Source organism: Cydia fagiglandana, chromosome 15 (assembly GCF_963556715.1).
Source record: "Cydia fagiglandana chromosome 15, ilCydFagi1.1, whole genome shotgun sequence".
NCBI classification, from domain to species: Eukaryota; Metazoa; Arthropoda; class Insecta; order Lepidoptera; family Tortricidae; genus Cydia; species Cydia fagiglandana.
The window spans coordinates 11910821-11929007 of NC_085946.1; the positions used below are offsets into that span (position 1 = coordinate 11910821).

Below are 18187 nucleotides of genomic sequence, written 5' to 3' on the forward strand. Positions count from 1 at the left end.
TAAGTAGGTGCAAAAATGGAAAAAGGACTTTTAAATAGATGACAGATTTGTTGAAATTTGTTATAATTTTTGTAGAATTAATATGATATACTGTAATATACCTACGTTAGTATGTAAAATCCGTCTAGCTTGCAGCTAATTAGCTGCAAAGTTTGCAAAGCTGCAAGCTGGGGCAAAATTGTGCACCGACTTGCGGCCACTGACATATCTAATCTATATCGTTTCCATATCTAGTATTTGACGTAAGTATCTTAAAGTTCGAATATAGCTGTTGAACAGAACAAAGTGTGCGCAGTGTTACAAGCGAGTTAGCTTGGTCGGACTCGATACTATTTTTTTATTAAATCTAACATTCGAACAGTTGCCGACTCCTGCATCATGCCTGACGAATCAAAGCCTTTGTGTACCGTATCATTTTTATTGTGGTCCCGCGCGCCGCCACACAACTTTGCGCCCAAGTGGCCTAATGACAGACGAACAAATGCAGGGGTGCGTCGGATAATGCAGTATGATCGCGGAAGTATTTCTCTTGTTCGGCGGTTTTGTGCTCAAATGGAATGTAGAAGCTCAGTTTGGAAGTAAGTGGAACAATTTTTAATTAAAAAAAATATGTTTTTTTTTTTTCAGTTTACCTGTTTGATATATTTTGTGTTAAACAAGTGATGTGATTTTTCTAGAAAAATTTTATATACGCCGGTACCACGAAGGTTTAAGAGAAAACACTAAAACTGAAACACAAGTATGATAATTTCTTCATTAATGTTAAATAAAAGTTTAGTTTGTTGTTTCAATTTTTCTAAACATGTCGTTGTCAATTCAAACTGGATAAAATTATAACATAACCTATATTCAAATAGGTGAATGAATGAATTTTAGTTTTGTGTTATTTTGTGCTAATAAACATTTCTTATTCTTAAATAAATTACTGGTAACGTAGAGCCAACATCTTTATCTATTAGATGTAGTGCATAAATATTTACACGGAAACGTACGAACGTGTCTTGCTATTTCAGTCAGTCTCGGTACAAAAAATACTGATGTGACTGAAGTAGTATGACAAGTATGTACGAACGTGGGCTAAATTCGACATGTACAACTGTCAGATTTCGCATCCACGTCAAATCAACAGTTGATTTTATTGCATACTGAGTGTTGATTCCATCAACGGTGGATAATATCATTTGGTACAACTAAAACTCCACTCTAAACTAAGGGTGGTTCGGTTTGGTTTGCTTGTCACTCTAACTGTGGATTGTTAATGTCAAATTTTGACATTGTACGTATTCGAGAACTTATGATTTTTCCCACATCAACGGGATATCAACACGATAAGTCAAACGTCGCTTGTCGAATAGGGGTCTTGTACTGATATATCTAAAATAATTAATACCAACATTACGAAGACAAATTGCCAAGGTAGGTTGTAAACTACACTATAGAATAAAAGCACTCTTTCAGCAGCAGTGTTTTTAATTTATTTTTAAAGATAACAAGGCTATCGATGTTCCTCCACTCACTGGGCCAATGGACGCCATCGCCACGCCATATCATTGTGATTGACGTTGCTTGTCACGCCTAAAACATAACAAAATTCGCAATACATTGGGTCTTAGAATAAACTTTAAAATGTATTAAAAATCAAACCACAACTTATTTTTAAAAGTCGCTGAACAAATGTTGGTCAGTATGAGGAGTACAGCCTACAGTTTAATTTTTTGCTCATATTACAGGCCACACCCGGTATAAGACTCTGTGCGGAAAGAGCAGAGTCTTAGAATGTATGAGCTCCCTTACATTCCACGACTCTTCTCTTTTTGCACAGACTATACAGTAAATGCAATTTTTAATTTAGTTCACTTCAGCGAAAGCCCTAGAGTCCCTAGATTAAACATTTAACATTGATGTGATGACAGATCATGCGCGTGCGACCAATAATTTGCACAACACAATACACAGCCTCGATTAGTCGGCGTGGTGAATATGATTATTATCTGTAGCAAGGACGAAATTATATACATGCAATATTTACACAGGAAAAGTAAAAATCAGTATCTTAATATAGTCTGTCCATTTTATGTTAGGTACCTCCTTTTGGTGGAGTAATATAAGATGGCATCGGTGATGACAAATTAGGTAGAGTTTGTTCGGAAAGAGAAGAGTCTTACAGCCGTATTCGAACAATGAGATACGTCAAATACTAGATATTGAAACGATATGGATTAGATATGTCAGTGTCAAACAAGTGTCAAAATTGACATTTCTTCAAACAAAAACGTCACTTTTGACACTTGTCACTTGTCACTTTGTGTTTCAATATCTAGATTATATTTCTGTATCTCATTGTTCGAATACGGCTGGTAGAATGTATTGGGAGGATTGGGCCCCAAACATTCCACTACTCTTCTCTTTCCTTACAGACAGTAGGTACCTACTATGTAGTATGTATAGGTAACATAGGTATATTATACCTAGCCGATGGAAAAGTCTCAAATTAAAGCATTTAATTTATAACAAGTAATATTAACTAATAGCTAAATACAAAAAAGCTCTTACTAACGACACACCAACAATATGAAAGTTTCTAGACACCTCATACTACTCGTATTGTCACTGTGACAAGGTACAAAATGGGTCATGAATCATGAATTAAAAGTTTCGACCGTATCGAACTACGATAGAGATCAACTGGCTCTACCTACCTTCATTTGGCTCTACTTACCTTGTAGAGCCGAATGAAGCTTAAGGCCGAGCCACACCGGCTTGCGTGTTCGTGACGTGCGCTAAAATGTTGGAGCCGCACACGAACACGTCACGCAAGCGGTGTGCCATCTCTCATAAGGATCTGTATACTACAACGCCGCACGCGCACGTGCACGTCACGCACACGCAGCCGGTGTGCACAGGCCTTAAAAATCAGTAGCACACAGTAGCGTTATTAAATTTTAAATTTTATTTTGTTCACTTAACTCGGTAGTCAAAATACTGCTTTGCTACAGCAACTACGATATCGGCGGCTCATCAACATTATGTATGACACTATACCATCATGTCCATCATTGCCATTATATTGCCATATTATTGCCAGTTCTGTGGAATTGGGCAACATTTAACATCGTCCATCTTGTGTGCAGCATGTGGTGGTGTTATTATTTTTTTGGTATAGAAAAATGTAGGTATGACGTGTGGAAAATAAAAGTGACTAAAACTTATGGAATTAGGTATATAATACATTTACTATGTCTCTTTTTCAGGCATATCCATAGGTGTGGGAATGGGAGAAGAAAAAAATAACGACGACAACTTTGATTTTAAGGTAAATGGATAATTTAAGTTTAGGTTAATTCCTTTATAATCACAATATTATAACTTTAGTAAAGTACCTACTTAATAATTAGTCTTTTTTTCCAGGGGCCATGCCCGCAAAACACCACATGCGTGCCTATCAGCATGTGTCCACTGCTGGGAGATCTAATGGACTTCTCCTGCTTTTCATCAGACAAGTTAGTTTTCTTGCCACATCATAACATGGTTTTACTTCATTTTAATTAAGAAATCGAGGGCACGTTAAAGCCTACTTTGACGGATACAGCAAAGTGATAATACCCAGCCTAAATGTAAGCAAATCTGTGTTCGGGGATTTTAGTTATCAAAACTGCCAATTGGGCCAGACCTCGCCAAGTTTTTATGCCAAGTGCTATACGTCAAGTATGAAACTTATAGGGATGTGTATGACGCTTTGTCTTACTGGCAAGAGTGGCAAGTTAATGCAAAGTTAGGGTGGTAAGTCTCAATTTTTTTTTGGCTCAGGTTACATAGAGTTAGGCTATGAAAAGCCTGCAGCGATTTTGATATGAGCCCACGCAGTACAAGTGTTATTTTTAATGTCAAACTCCTATGAAATTAGGACGTATAAATAACACTTGCACTACGTGGGCTATCAAAACCATAGCTCAGATTCTAGTAGGTAGGTCAAACTAGTCTGTTGGGAAAGAGAAGAGTCGTGGAATGCATTGGGCCCCATATTTATATACAGGATGTTTGGTACATCGTTTGCCAAATTAAAACGGCAGATAGGTTGAGTCATTTGCTATCTACTCATGCCTAGAAAAACAAAATTGGCCATGGTTTTTTTTACTACTATGCAAGTAAAAATTTGAAATTTACGACATAGTTACTGGCATAGAAGTGAAAAAAAACTACGCCAAATTAAAAAATTTTAGGCCTGAGAAGATAGCTATGACTCAACCTATCTGCCGTTTTAATTTGGTAAACGATGTACCAAACAAGATGTATTAATTGATTTGTTAGTTTAAATATTGACCTATTTCTCAGATACTTCCACCGTCTGAACGAGCTGACATGTGGCCAGCTCAACGGAGAGGACTACGTCTGCTGCCCGTCTTGTGACTGCGGCAAGGTGTACCAAGACGGCACGGAGAAGTGCGGGCGAAGCATGGTGCAGGGCGTCGGATATAAGGGGCTAGGGGCTCACCCGTGGGTAGCCAGGATTGGCTTCACACGTAAGTTACCAAAACGTTTTGTACCAGGCTCTTGAAACTCCTTAATTGTATACAAAATGTGCCCCTTGCCAGGCGTGGCTCACTCCGCTATTTCGTCGGTTTGCTACAGGTATCTAAATAAAAGTACATCCGTTCCACACCAATTTTGGTGGCTAGCCATAAGCCGCGCGTGGCGCTGACGCCACCTAGCGGACATATCTGGTCTGATCGTAACAGACCCGCTTTGTTAAAGAGTGAGTCTTCTGTACCTAGTACCTACTATTATTTATTCTGTGCTCTTGCTATAGTTTTGCTGTCCAACTTGTGAATGCGTCTGTAGGTACAATAAGGCGCCACCAAAAAGTGCGGGCTCAGCAGTCAAAAACTTTAGAAACGCATCCGTATGCTGCCGTGCCAGGATTAAAATTACATTTAAGTAAATAGCAAATTCATTATCAAATTACTGATGACTTTCACTCTGTATAATGTGCATTGTTGTTTATTTTCAGAGAAAGAAAGTGGCATCGTAAGGTTTGCTTGCAGCGGTTCTATCATATCAAAACGGGTGGTACTCACAGCTGCTCATTGCGCGTTGGCCAAACCTGAGGGGTACAAACTGTAAGTTTCAACGTTTGTGCCGCCATCTAAGAAACCGAATCTTGTCGTGAAATAACCTCGTTTCTTGCAAACCAATATAAAAGGTTCCCAAGATATAATCATTCAACCAAATCACATTATAACGCATACATTCCTAAGATTTTGTCCATCTTTATGCCTATATGCCATCTTTATGTCTACTCAATAACCTCTCCACCTTAGCAATGATTTTATTATTTAGCGACGTGACATGACCCTCCACAACCCAAGCTCCTCCTCCTCATCCTTCCTCCTCCTCCTTCTCCTTTCCTCCTCCTCCTTCCTCGGTTCTTTTATGTTGCAAAAATACTTAGGCTTCCTTCCGACTTATAGGTCAACAGTGGTTGTAGGCGAGTATGATACAGCCCGCAGCCCCGATTGCACTGAGTTCTTCTGCGCGCCGCCCACGCAGGCAATCAAAGTGGAGAATGTGGTCGTGCACCCCGGGTATGAGAAGAAGATCTTCCGACATGATATCGCGCTCATTGTGCTCCAAGAAGACATTAAGTATTCTGGTAAGTGACACCCCTAGACCACGCTGCGGTTGCCAAAAGATCAGATTATTATGAAACTAATACCCTTGGGACTACCGTATTGCATTTATAGTGCTCAAAGACCTGCTTGACCTAATTTAAATTTGTTGAGTGTCGACCCTAAATGGAAAGCCAAGTAGCAAAATTTTACCTATGGAGAGTAGAGGTAGGTACCTTACCTACCTCTAGTCTTCTGACTCTCGCCATCTTGGAGGATATAACCAACGGAGACGCCATATCTAAAATTTTCGGTACAAAATAGTCTGCCGTTTTTTGCGGGGGAGGGGCACATCAAATGTATAGGTACGTCATTTGATATTTGATATTTATTGAAATCAAATTTTACAGCATTACAGCTAACACCAATGCACTGTAAAATCAAGTAGTAAAATTAAGTAAAATCAGATAAACGTCAGTCCATACATATGGTTGACATGAGGTTGACCATTGGCCGCCTATTTTCGACAGAGGGGAACGCCTGTTAATGGCGGCTCCATTGTTAATTACTCCGAGCTCGCCATAATCTTACCTCTAAAATAATACAGTAGCATAAATTAAAAGTCAAAGTGAATTTTCTAGAATAAAAGTTGCGCATACCACAATAAAAAGTTTCGTGTTTCTTTACAAAAGTATGAAAACTCACAGTAAAATACTTCACACTAGATAAACTATTGAAAACTAAATGACAGTCTGTCAACAATCCTAAAAACACCAAACAATGTAATAACAAGCAACACAAAATTCTAATTTAATTACAATATTCACAATGAGAGAAACAAAAGTAAACAAGCTCGTACACAAATTGAGCTTAATATTAAAAGATGTGAAAGTCATAGTCACAGAACGGGTTCCAAGCATAATAAAGAAAGCCGCAGTGGACGTCGCAATATTTACAGAACAGGGAAGGAGCAATAGAGAACGAAGGAGAATAGTGCGCAGAACCAGAAGATTTTAAAAGTAATTTCTTCCCAAATTCTACCCTTCCTTTGTCTGTTAAACTCTCAAGATAATAAAAACCTCCGGTAGATCCTTTCAGATTTTGTAACAAGTAATTATGACGATGACGGCAAGAGGCCCGACGGAATGACACTGGTGCCTTGGAGCATGGGTCGGCCGCTAGTTTGGGACGCTACTTGCGTTGATACCCTGGCACCGTTGACCGTCCCATGTTCCAAGCACCAAAGATTCTGCTGGCGCTGCGGGTTCCTCAGCCGAAAGCCTCAAGCGCCGCAAATATGCCGCTCTGGGAAGCAGCTACATATTTGCGGCGTTTGGTGTCGAAACTTTGGGACCGTGGGGCCCAAGTGCGCGTCGACTGTACAAAGACTTGTCGGCGCGCCTAATAGAGGCTTATTTCGTCCAGCGTATTAGCATCGCTATACAGCGGGGAAATACGGCCAGCCTTCTGGGCACCTTGCCCGTTGACGGCGATCTGGGGAAAATCTTTTATCTATAGATTTTTAAGTTTTATTATGTTTGTTTACCTATTTCTTTCTTTGTTTTTATCAATAAAATATACTTTAGTAATTATTGAAGTGAAAACTTCTTTAGCGGCGCTGTGCACTTTATGTGATGGGGAAAAAATGTTAAACTCGCGAGAGCGTAAGACGTAAGACGCTTCGTAAGACGGACACGTGACATGATCGCAAAACTGTTACAATGTCATTGAGTTTTCACTTCTGCCGGCACTCCCGGAATGCAACCCGTTGTTTTTTATTATTATCTGCAAAACAGGAGATGTCTGGCTTACTTTTTATCCCAAAACATGTATGTAGGTATTTATTATATGCAGCACTGTTAGGTACCTACGCGTAGGTCAAAATTATCAGATCTATGATGTCATGAATATTATTGAAATTTTCAATGACCCAGTCAATGTCATCGCTAATTACTATTTTATTTATTTCAGTATCTGTAGCGCCGATCTGCTTGAACGACAAGCCGGAAGTCGTAATAAATGAGCGCGCTTTGCTGGTCGGATGGGGCAAATTATCTGGTCAGAACAACTTGGTAAGCAATTCTAAACTTTACTGCTTGATAATACAGTTGAATATGCTTGTGATAATCATGAGGTAAGCGATTATCTATGATGTACATTGATTTAAATTCAACGACCTTATGTGTCGTTTTGGATGTCAGACGCGCAAAAAGTGTAGTGACATGTTATTGTGAATGTAAGTAATTAAGTATATGCAATCATCGTTCATTAAATAAAGCATTGTAGTCTACTGACTACAATGCTTTATTTTATCCTAGTCCTACTGGACTTTAAATCCTTTCTTGTTTCGTAAAAATCTTCCTACTTTTGTGACTTTTATGTCAACCATGTCTACTTACGCCGAAACTTTTGTATCAAATACCTACCTACAGAAGTATCGGCGTAAGTAAGGGTTACGTTAGGGGGATAGTGTTTATTAATCGAAAGTCTGGATGGATATGTACAGTCACGCTTCGTGACTGTTATGAGTTTAGGGTTTTAGCTAAATTAGACATTCTATAGCGGAAGTATTGAACTACCAATTTACTTAGGACCCTAAATGGCTCGACAATCGCGGAGCGTGATACCCCTACATACCTACATTCGTTGCAAGACAAATAGTGCGTCCTACTACATCTAAACATTTTATTTTCACCTACGTTTAGGTGACTCGACAGCAGCAGCTTGAAGTCCCTATGGTCTCCCTGTCGATGTGTGAGCGTGTCTTTGGAGACTCGGTCCCCATCCAAGAAGGTGAACTGTGCGCCGGCGGCGAAGAGGGCAGAGACGCCTGCTCTGGCTTCGGAGGGGCGCCGCTCTTGCTCAGCCGAGATGGACAATATTACCAGGTATGAAAATCCCGCTGGTTATTTCGTGAGCGTGTCCTTAGAGGCTCCTACGTCTCTGTCCACAAAAGTCAACTGCATGGCGGAAAATGAAGCAGAGACGCCTACTCTGGTTTTGGAGGGGCGGCGCTCTTGCTCAATATCAGATTTTAGTTTTGTATTTCTCCTTAGGAATGTTATTCATCCACATAGGTAATTAACTCGAGAACATGCCACGAAGTGACCGCTCGCGTCAGTTTTGACACACAAAAAAAAGCGTTTTTGAGCATTACATTAAAACAGAGACCGAATACCGGTATAATTTTCATACGAATTAATCGGTATTCAATTTCGGTTGTTTATGTACCTAATTTACACTTAATTTAGCAAATGTCATCTATCATTACGCTTACCTAAATACTATTCTATAATATCAAAGAAATATTGTGAATGCTATATTTTGATTTTTAGTTATAGGTACGTACCGCTAACGGTCCCTGCATTAAAATTACTTATTTGGTTTTCAGGTGGGCATAGTGTCGTTCGGGTCAGAAAACTGCGGGAGCGAGGGCGTCCCCAGTGTTTACACGAACATCGCGCACTACCACAAGTGGATCGTCGACAATTCGCCTTCCTGATCCATGTTAGCAATAAATACAACAGAATCATTAACAATACTGGAGATCTGTAACAAAATAAAAACATTAACACCAGAGCTAGCATTTGTGATAAGTGATAAAACATTATAATTGTACTTTCCTTTCATCATTTGGGGATTTAGTTGCATTAATGTTGCATTAAAAAAAGCGCTTTCAATCCTGAGGTCGCGGGTTAAAACCCCGGCTCGTACCAATTAATGAGTTTTTGGAACTTATGTACGGACTTATGTCCATATCATTTGATATTTACCAGTCGCTTTTCGGTGAAGGAAAACATCGTGAGGAAACCGGACTAATCCCAATAAGGCCTAGTTTACCCTCTGGGTTGGAAGGTCAGATATATATGGCAGTCATTTTCGTAAAAACTAGTGCCTAACGTCAATTCTTTGAATTAGTTGTCAAGCGGACCCCAGGCTCCCATGAGACGAGGCAAAATGCCGGGATAACGCGAGGAATAAGAGGGTATTTAGTTGCATTAAGTAGAAAAAGCAATACGAAGACTCGTAGAGCAGTGGGTAATTTCTGCTACTCTGGTTTGTCGAACTTTCGTTATAGAAGAACCTATGTGTTGCACAGTGTTAGTGGGAACAGGCAGCAGTTTTCTAAAACACTGCGCGTAGTAGACAGCTACAAACGATATTATTATACTAAAGACCTTACCTTTATTGAGAGTTGTTCTAGTGAAGCTACTTTTAATACAAATAAAATGACATGGATCCACAAAAACATAGCTTTAATCGATATAAAAGTACGTCTGATACTTGTAGAGCGGTATGTTCTCTGCCTCATCATCGAATGGGTACAAGGACAGATGTTTCAACGCCAAGGTATTGTAATAGTGTGCGCAGGCGGCAGTTTTCTCGAGCACCGGCTCTGCGCAAAGGGTCTCCGTCAGGTCCACCAGCGCGTTGTCTTGCACGTGTTGGTCGAATAACTAGAAATAACATTAACATTATATAGGTTACGGATCTCCCTTTCAAACTAGACTTTGAAGCCTACTTGCACCATTCCACTAACTCGGGGTTAACCGGTTAAACTGTTAACCCGTTTCAAATTGTACTGGTACTCATAACCATGGTAACTTCAGGTTTTACCGATTAGCCCCGGGTTAATGATTGACATCACTTAGGTGATTTAGGTATTGCCGTATGATAGTGAAAGGTGAGATCCTCTTGAGTGTAGCTGTAACGTTGTATTTTTTAACATGATTATTGGAACATAATAACTGCATGAATATTACATTACTACCTACACCGATTACATTATTATTATTATATTGCTGCACCGAGTAAGGAGTTGTACGTATCGCGCTTGCATTACACCGCCACGGCTGCTGAAGTGGTGGAGTATTGTACACCAGAAGACCGGTTACACGCTGAGGGTGTTCCAGCTTCGATCGTGCCACTACGTGCATTTCAACTCTTTTGTGGTGCGCGTCCATCGAGTGCGCCGACTTCTGGCCGAAAGGTGTTATGTTTCGGAGGTTCCGGGGCAAACTGCCGAATCCGACACAAGAGCAGCCGATGCAACGGAGCCGTTTTGTGTTTAGTTTTAATTTTATAAAATACATAATGTGTGTACACTGTAAGGTATTTGTAATATGGGCCTTGTTGCCTGATTTAAATTTATAAATAAATAAATAAATATTAAAAATGTCCTACCAAGTCCACGGTGATAGTGGGTATGAACTTGGGCTTCATGAGCAGCGTCAGATACTCGGAGTCCAGCTGCAGCTCCGTTCCTTGTCTGCTGTTCAAACAGTTTTCCACCTGCTCCGTCCGTAGCCCAGCTCTTCGGACACACTGGAATAAATAAACACTTATACTTAATTACGTTCATTTTAATGTAACATGTACATCATCATCATTATCATCGCCATCAATGATGCTATGAATCAGCCAGAGGACGTCTCTGCTGCTGGACATAGGCCTCCCCCAAAGAGTGCTACAATGACCTGTCTTGCGCCACCCGCATCCAGCACATATACATCATTTTTTTGTAATTCTGAGCCCTAGAAACCGCGCGTCCTTTAGGTACCCTCCGATTCGAGTAACACTTTTTACTTGAAAAGTGGAACATTCAAGGTGTACCAGAGCCCACACTGTTAACTGTATATCGGTGGACCTTATGCCTTTTGTAATAAGGTCCACCGATGTACAGTTAACAGTGTTGCTGTTTGTACTCCTTACCTCCATACTTCTCCTGGTTCCCACCTCACCGCTCCATCTCACAGGCGACGTAAGCTAGCTGTTCCAGGTTAGACTGGTGTCTCATCTGATAAAGCGCGCAGTTCTACACCATGTTGCCGAGGCATTCTGATCCGATAGATGATGCATGCACTCAAACCAGTCATCACCATAGTTTATGCTCTGGAAGTTAAGCCAATCCTCACCTCCAAGCTTCCCCTGGACCCCGCTTCACTCTCCATCTCACAGGCTACGTAAACGAGCTGCTCTAGGTTGGATTGGTGCCTCATCTGATACAGCGCGGAGTCCTGCACTATGTTGCCGAGGCATTCCGATCCGATGGATGATGCTTGCACTCGAACCCGTCGTCACCGTAGTTTATGCTCTGGAAGTTAAGCTCATCCTTACCTCCAAGCTTCCCCTGGATCCCGCTTCACTCTCCATCTCACAGGCGACGTAAGCGAGCTGCTCTAGGTTGGATTAGTGCCTCATCTGATACAGCGCGCAGTCTTGCACCATGTTGCTCAAGCATTCTGATGGACTATGCTGACACTCGAACCCGTCGTCACCGTAGTTTATGCTCTGGAAGTTAAGCCAATCCTCACCTCCAAGCTTCCCCTGGATCCCGCTTCACTCTCCATCTCACAGGCTACGTAAGCGAGCTGCTCTAGGTTGGATTGGTGCCTCATCTGATACAGCGCGCAGTCCTGCACCATGTTGCCCAGGCATTCCGATGGACCATGCTGGCACTCGAACCCGTCGTCACCATAGTTTACACTCTGAAAGTTGAGATCCTGTTACTAAACCTGGCACCTTTTTTTGGGAAATCTGTCATAAGTATACAGATATGTTACTTGCGAAAATTATCTGAAATTGTCATCGAAAAATTCTGAAAGATTTCATAAGAAGCACTACCTTGAAAGAGATAAGAACATTATCTCTTCTTCTATACTTCACCGAAAGTGCTAAGTTTTTCTAAGATTAACGCCAAAGAGAGTTTTTAGACTTATTTTCCTGCATAACTTTGCCTAGCTTATTAGATGGAGCCAACTATTGGAGATGTGATAGGTAGAGTGTGGTGTGGGGTGGGGTGGTGAACACGAACGAATTGTACGTTATATCTAGTGTGCCTCAAAAATATTCGTAAAAGGTAAAGGTTTAGAAACGCGCATGTGACACTCGGAAGAATGACGATAGCCCCGAGCCATCACAAAATAACTCAAATGAAAGTTTACCCTCGACTTCCCAAACGGAACGAGTTGCAGCTTGATATGTTTGTCCAATAGTTGCAGTGCGGGCCGCAGCTGTTCCAGCACGAAAACCTTGCTGTCTACGCACTGGCTCTCGTAGTACACCGACAGAAGCACCTGCGGAAAATCACAATACGGTCAATAGGTACACACTCGGCGCGATTCGGGAAACGAATTAGAGATGAACTAGATACGATATAGTAAAGATATGTGACGTCCCACGGAAAAAGGTACCTTATGGCGGTTGACGCTTACGCTATTATTAACGCCGCTCCAATATTATTGCAGCGCTATGCGACGTAAGCGCCGGCCGCCATAAGGTACCTTTTTCTGTGGAACGTCACATATCTTCACTATTTCATATCTAGTGAATATCTAATTCATTTCCCGAATCGCGGCGCCTGCCGCCATAAGGTACCTTTTGTAGTGGAACGTCACATATCTTTACTATTTCATATCTAGTGAGTCTCTAATTCATTTTCCGAATCGAGCCGACTATCACGCGGAGAATAAAAGCGAAGTGTAAAAGGATCTGAATAGGTGATAACATCGTGTAAAGGCAAAAATACGAGTATTGCTTTTGGATAACAACCGACGGACGGCAATCGTAACTAAGTAAGTAAGTAAGTAATCATTTATTGTCAGATTATGCAATGTCAGTATACAGATGTTACAATATTATTTCATTAGAGAGTGTCACAATCAACCGGTTTACGGTAACCAAACCAAACCAAAGCTAAGACCAAAGGTGTTATGTTGGTAACGACAGGAAAGCGTGGCGGGAGTTTATGAAGGCCCTCTATGGGATAGGTACCTACTCAACAAGGGTGATGCTGATAGTGTAGTAAAGTAGCTTATTTATCTTTTAGGGGTAAGGGGTCATCCATTAATTACGTCACACGAATTTCTAGGTAATTTGACCCCTCCCCCCTCCTTGTCACACTTGGTCACAGTTGGCAAACCCCTCCCCCTTATAGTTCGTTTTTTTTAGCATTAGAAAGAACTTCGCAGAAGTAAGCTTGTGGTTCCAAATCCGGCACTTTTAGCGGTAATAATTTGAAGTAAATTATATGTATTGACCGTGCTACATTAGATAATTCAATAATTATTAACAATAAAAGAGCCTGATAAAAACTGTACGCTTACTTCTGTGGAGTTCTTTCTAATGCTAAAAAAAACGAACTATAGTGTGACGTCACATTTTTTCAACGAAATCGCCAAATCGAATTAAGTAAGTATAAGTACCTAAGTATTATTAATATTTTATCAAAATATTTTTGACGATAATAATTTATTAGTAATTTTATAACCCAAAACTGCTTAGGAAAGAAAATTAAACGAATAAAAACGATTATCGTTTTAAAAACTTGTTATTTAAATGTACCTACAGCGAATAAAATAATTTAAATAAATTTTTGGTTACTGATGAAGTTAAAGTGACGTCACAAAGTTTGTGTCTCCCCCCTTCCCCATGTCACAATATGTCACATTTTCTTGACCCCCTCCCTCCCCCTAAACGTGTGATGTAATTAATGGATGACCCCTTATTTGCATTGCACTCTACTGCACTCTACATATAAGTAGTAGCGTTAGTAGGACATTTAGCTTACCATTTTATCGTATATCCGCGCAATTTACCCCGGCAAGTCACGAGGCTTTGGTTCCATATACACCTACATGTATAATATATCTAGTACTTTCGATGCTCTATATACTGAAGGCCTACCGGTCAACATGTGCTGTTAACCTAACTAGGGGGAAAAGTGCTCTGGTAGCTTTGTTGTACGTTTAGGGCAGTATTATTCAAAATGTGCGGCTGATTCTGTGAATCGGATGTCCTCCTTACAAATAATTGAGTTACCATAAAATTATAAAACTTTGCCCACCGCGTCACAGTTCAGTAAAATAAAAGCGCAATAACTTACAAGTAGTTTCTCAAGAAAGTGTATCTGTATCTTTACTTTTACTGAACTGTGACGGGGTGGGCAAAGTTATGTTAAAGGATTAAGTAAATATGCACGGGCGAATTATATGTATTGACCGTGCTACATTAGATAATTCAATAATTATTAAGAAAGAGCCTGATAAAAACTGTACGCTTACTTCTGTGGAGTTCTTTCTAATGCTAAAAAAACGAACTATAGGTAAAGTTTGAATACTTTGAATTGGGCACCTAGGATCTGGACCCTTATTCGACAAGCGACATTTGACGTATCGTGTTGATCTCCCGTTGATGTGGGAAAAATCATAAGTTCTCGAATACGTACAATGTCAAAATTTGACATTAACAATCCACAGTTAGGGTGACAAGCAAACCAAACCGAACCACCCTTAGTTTAGAGTTGAGTTTTGGTTGTACCAAATGATATTATCCACCGTTGATGGAATCAACACTCAGTATGCAATAAAATCAACTGTTGATTTGACGTGGATGCGAAATCTGACAGTTGTACGTGTCGAATTTGGCCCCTGTTTACTTTATCTACATCAACGTGGCAGTCACACATGCCAAAATAACATACAGCTTTGTCGGCGTAGGCAAGCAATGTTGTGTCTTGCCGTAGCGCCGAAAAAACACTGAGAGAAAAGTACAACAAAAATACACTTAGAATTACAAAAATAAACTTAATCCGGGGACAAGGAGAGTTAACTAATAGGAACAAATTGACTTTTGCAATTTCTATTAGTTCTTGCAATTTCTATTATCTGTTTGTTGAAATTATATTTGGGATTACTGAGCTGTTTGTAGAAATAAATAAACTTTACAGAAATAGTGAAACGTCCATAATTATTACTAAAACTTCATTTTTTCCCCCAGTACAGAACTGTTTTTAATTCCTGGTGATGATTTTTCTCTCAGTGAAGTGACTTAGGGGAGAGCGGGGTTAAACGTGCCGATTTTCATAAAATACAAATTTGATCTATGAAAACAGTGTGAATAAGGTATGTGGGTTGCGCTATATTAGATAATGATTATTTGCGTTTCTGAGTAGCGATATTATTTTGTGCATCGTTAAACAGTTTTTTTACCAGATTTTTTTTATGAGATAGTTCGGAACGGAACAACTAACCCCGCTATGGGGCGGGTTGTTCCGTTGCTAAAATTTATAACTTATCCGTCAAATATTTAAATCTCAGTTCACACACGCTAAAAGAGTATTTTGCAGTTCGTCGAAATATATGATAATTTGTTGTGTTATCAACAGATAGTAAAAAAAATCCAAAGCAAAAATGTGATTATCCGTGGGGTTCGTTGTGCCCTCGTTTTTGATTTATTTTCCATAACTACTATTCTACTATAATGGAAGCAACGAAAACGGCTCCTGCAACGGCATAGTGGTCTGACTTTTCGCGACAAACATCATAAGAATCGCTCCACGGTTTACTTGCGTTCCTATTCCCATCGGATCAACTTACCTCCGGCACGTTTAACCCCGCTCTCCCCTACTAACATTATGAGAGTTCCATACGAGAGGAATCCTAAAAACAGCCATTCAGTTTTTAACAATGTGTTTCGTCACCTTGTAAATTTTCGGTTGTTCGCTACGGCAATTAGGTTTCAACAGTCGTTATACAAATACAGATTTAAGTAAACAAATATTACTCATATCTTCTAAACAATATATATACCTATGTAATATAATATTTTTTTTATTTTACTAGTAATGTGGCTGTTTGTGACTTCTGATACCGGGAAAGAGACCTATACCTACATTTCGCTGGTCCCGCTATTACCAGTGTATCTTTCCCCACACGGTATCTCATAGGATTATTTATGATGGAATCGATAAAATTACACTTACCTTGAAATCCAGCCTCTAAGTGCTAGGTATATTTATTACTGTTAGGTACAAGAACGAGCAAAATATTCCGACTAACCCTCATTTTTGTTGGATAATTGCAAGTAACTGAACCTAAGGCCTAAGTTGGTAGAGCGCTGTGCCGTTGCCTGTGCTATATTGCCGCGAGTTTGAATCTCGCACAACTCGCACAAGGCATCAGCGAATATTTCTAATTTTCTTTTACCTAAGTATGTACTTACCTAAGTATGCATGTGTTTTTTTTAACTCGATCGAGGATAATTTCTGGCAAACAATTGCACCAGAGACAGTTTGTATCAATGATATCTTAATTAGGTATATCATTGATACAAGCTGTCTCTGGTACCTGTAGGTACAGGTGTGTTTAGCTTTGATAAGTAATTTGTAGACGTCCTAGAATCACATTAGGTTACTAACCTAACCTAAGTAAGTAGTACTTAGTAGTACTACGGTATATGCAGTGCCTTTTGACTACCTATACAAAAATGTTAAATATACCTTAACTCAGTAAAGAAACCTATTTTGTCCAAAGTTTGTTCACTTGCACCTTAGCGCCACTTGCCCAGTTAAGGTTTAACCACCGGTTAACCCCGGCTACCAGGGGTTAACCGGTTAAACCGTAAACTCCAGTGTCAAATTGTACTGGTAACCATGGTAACACTAGAATTAACCGGTTAACCCCGGGTCAGTGGGATGGTGCAAGTGGAACTTAGTGGTCACGGGATAGTCGTAGTCGACCCGTCCTGTCTTATTCAAAGCTAGGTAATAATATATATTTTTGTGAAAACAGAGGGAATACCTATACCTACATAAAGACTGGACTAATCTTACCTTTTGTGGTCCTCTAATTCCATCAGCCAGATTCCCGAAAACCAAAACAAGCACGATGCACCAAAAATACTCCATTTTCACCAAAAACCAACGCTTCACACACAAACTGCCCGACTTATTTGTAATTTCAGCACTTGAAATTCACGTAACATTGAGTTTTACTCCATTTGTGTAAATAACACGAGTGAATAGTACAATTACTGGTGGTCATATGTTGTTATAACGCCGCCAATCTAGTTTTATAGATTTACACGCGAGTTACAGCATTCTATTCTTTATTTATATGGATGTAAGGGTCATTTTCTTAATTAACAGTGTGCAAATGAGCCTTTGCGTGTTTGGTATAATAGCCGCATGCAGAGTGCATATAAAAAAATAAAAATACACAGAATTCTAATATGTAGTAAGGAAGCTGTGGAGGTGAAAAGTGTTACTTATTTTTTGTTTTTCTTGCTGTAATCTAGATAATTGATATTTACCTTTAAGTGTAGAAGAAATAGGTACGTTCCTTGTTTACTTGGATAATAACTTTAATAACATAATAAGAAACATCCTTTGATAACACCGACTTTAATTGGATTAAAGCGTGTAGACGATGGTCTCTATATGTGCCGCAATCTCCTTATATGCTTGATGAATTGTTGTTGTATGTTGATTATACGGAGGAATGCTGTGATTTTAGCGTTGTAAATATACTTAACGCTCATTTCGAGGCTTAAAGACTCGAACCCTGACGCATAATACATCCATACGCGTAAAATAAAAAAATACAATTCTCAAATATAGTCGAGTCTTCAAGACTTACGAGTCTTGAGGGCTCGAGTCTTTAAGCCTAGAAATAACCGTTATTCACAACACTGTGTGATTTCGCTGTCTTTAATAAAACTGCTATATACCATGTATTCCCTATACATGTCATGTACCCTGTCTAAGATATTGATAGGTAACCTACCCTACCTACCTAACCTAC

General features: G+C 39.8%; 2 protein-coding genes across 3 annotated transcripts; one reads left to right on the forward strand and one right to left on the reverse strand.

Annotated features, from left to right (window-relative positions):
- Positions 1-400: 400 nt before the first annotated feature.
- Positions 401-9185, forward strand: LOC134671378 (venom protease-like). Of its 2 annotated transcripts, none has more exons than XM_063529217.1 (9): positions 401-578; positions 3252-3313; positions 3409-3500; positions 4333-4520; positions 5009-5117; positions 5469-5650; positions 7578-7678; positions 8312-8494; positions 8998-9185. In XM_063529217.1, exons 1-9 carry the CDS (start codon positions 509-511, stop codon positions 9106-9108), a joined length of 1098 nt encoding a protein of 365 aa, XP_063385287.1. In that variant the 5' UTR covers positions 401-508; the 3' UTR covers positions 9109-9185. The 2 variants fall into 2 exon arrangements, with proteins under 2 accessions (XP_063385287.1, XP_063385285.1); XM_063529215.1 differs by lacking the exon at positions 401-578 and adding an exon at positions 3071-3169.
- A 114-nt stretch (positions 9186-9299) lies between these two features.
- LOC134671379 (GILT-like protein 1) lies at positions 9300-17446 on the reverse strand. The gene is made up of 5 exons (XM_063529218.1): positions 17218-17446; positions 12551-12682; positions 11921-12094; positions 10791-10931; positions 9300-10063 (listed from the first exon to the last, which is right to left on the reverse strand). Exons 1-5 carry the CDS (start codon positions 17290-17292, stop codon positions 9863-9865), a joined length of 723 nt encoding a protein of 240 aa, XP_063385288.1. The 5' UTR covers positions 17293-17446; the 3' UTR covers positions 9300-9862.
- Between the last annotated feature and the right edge of the window lie 741 nt (positions 17447-18187).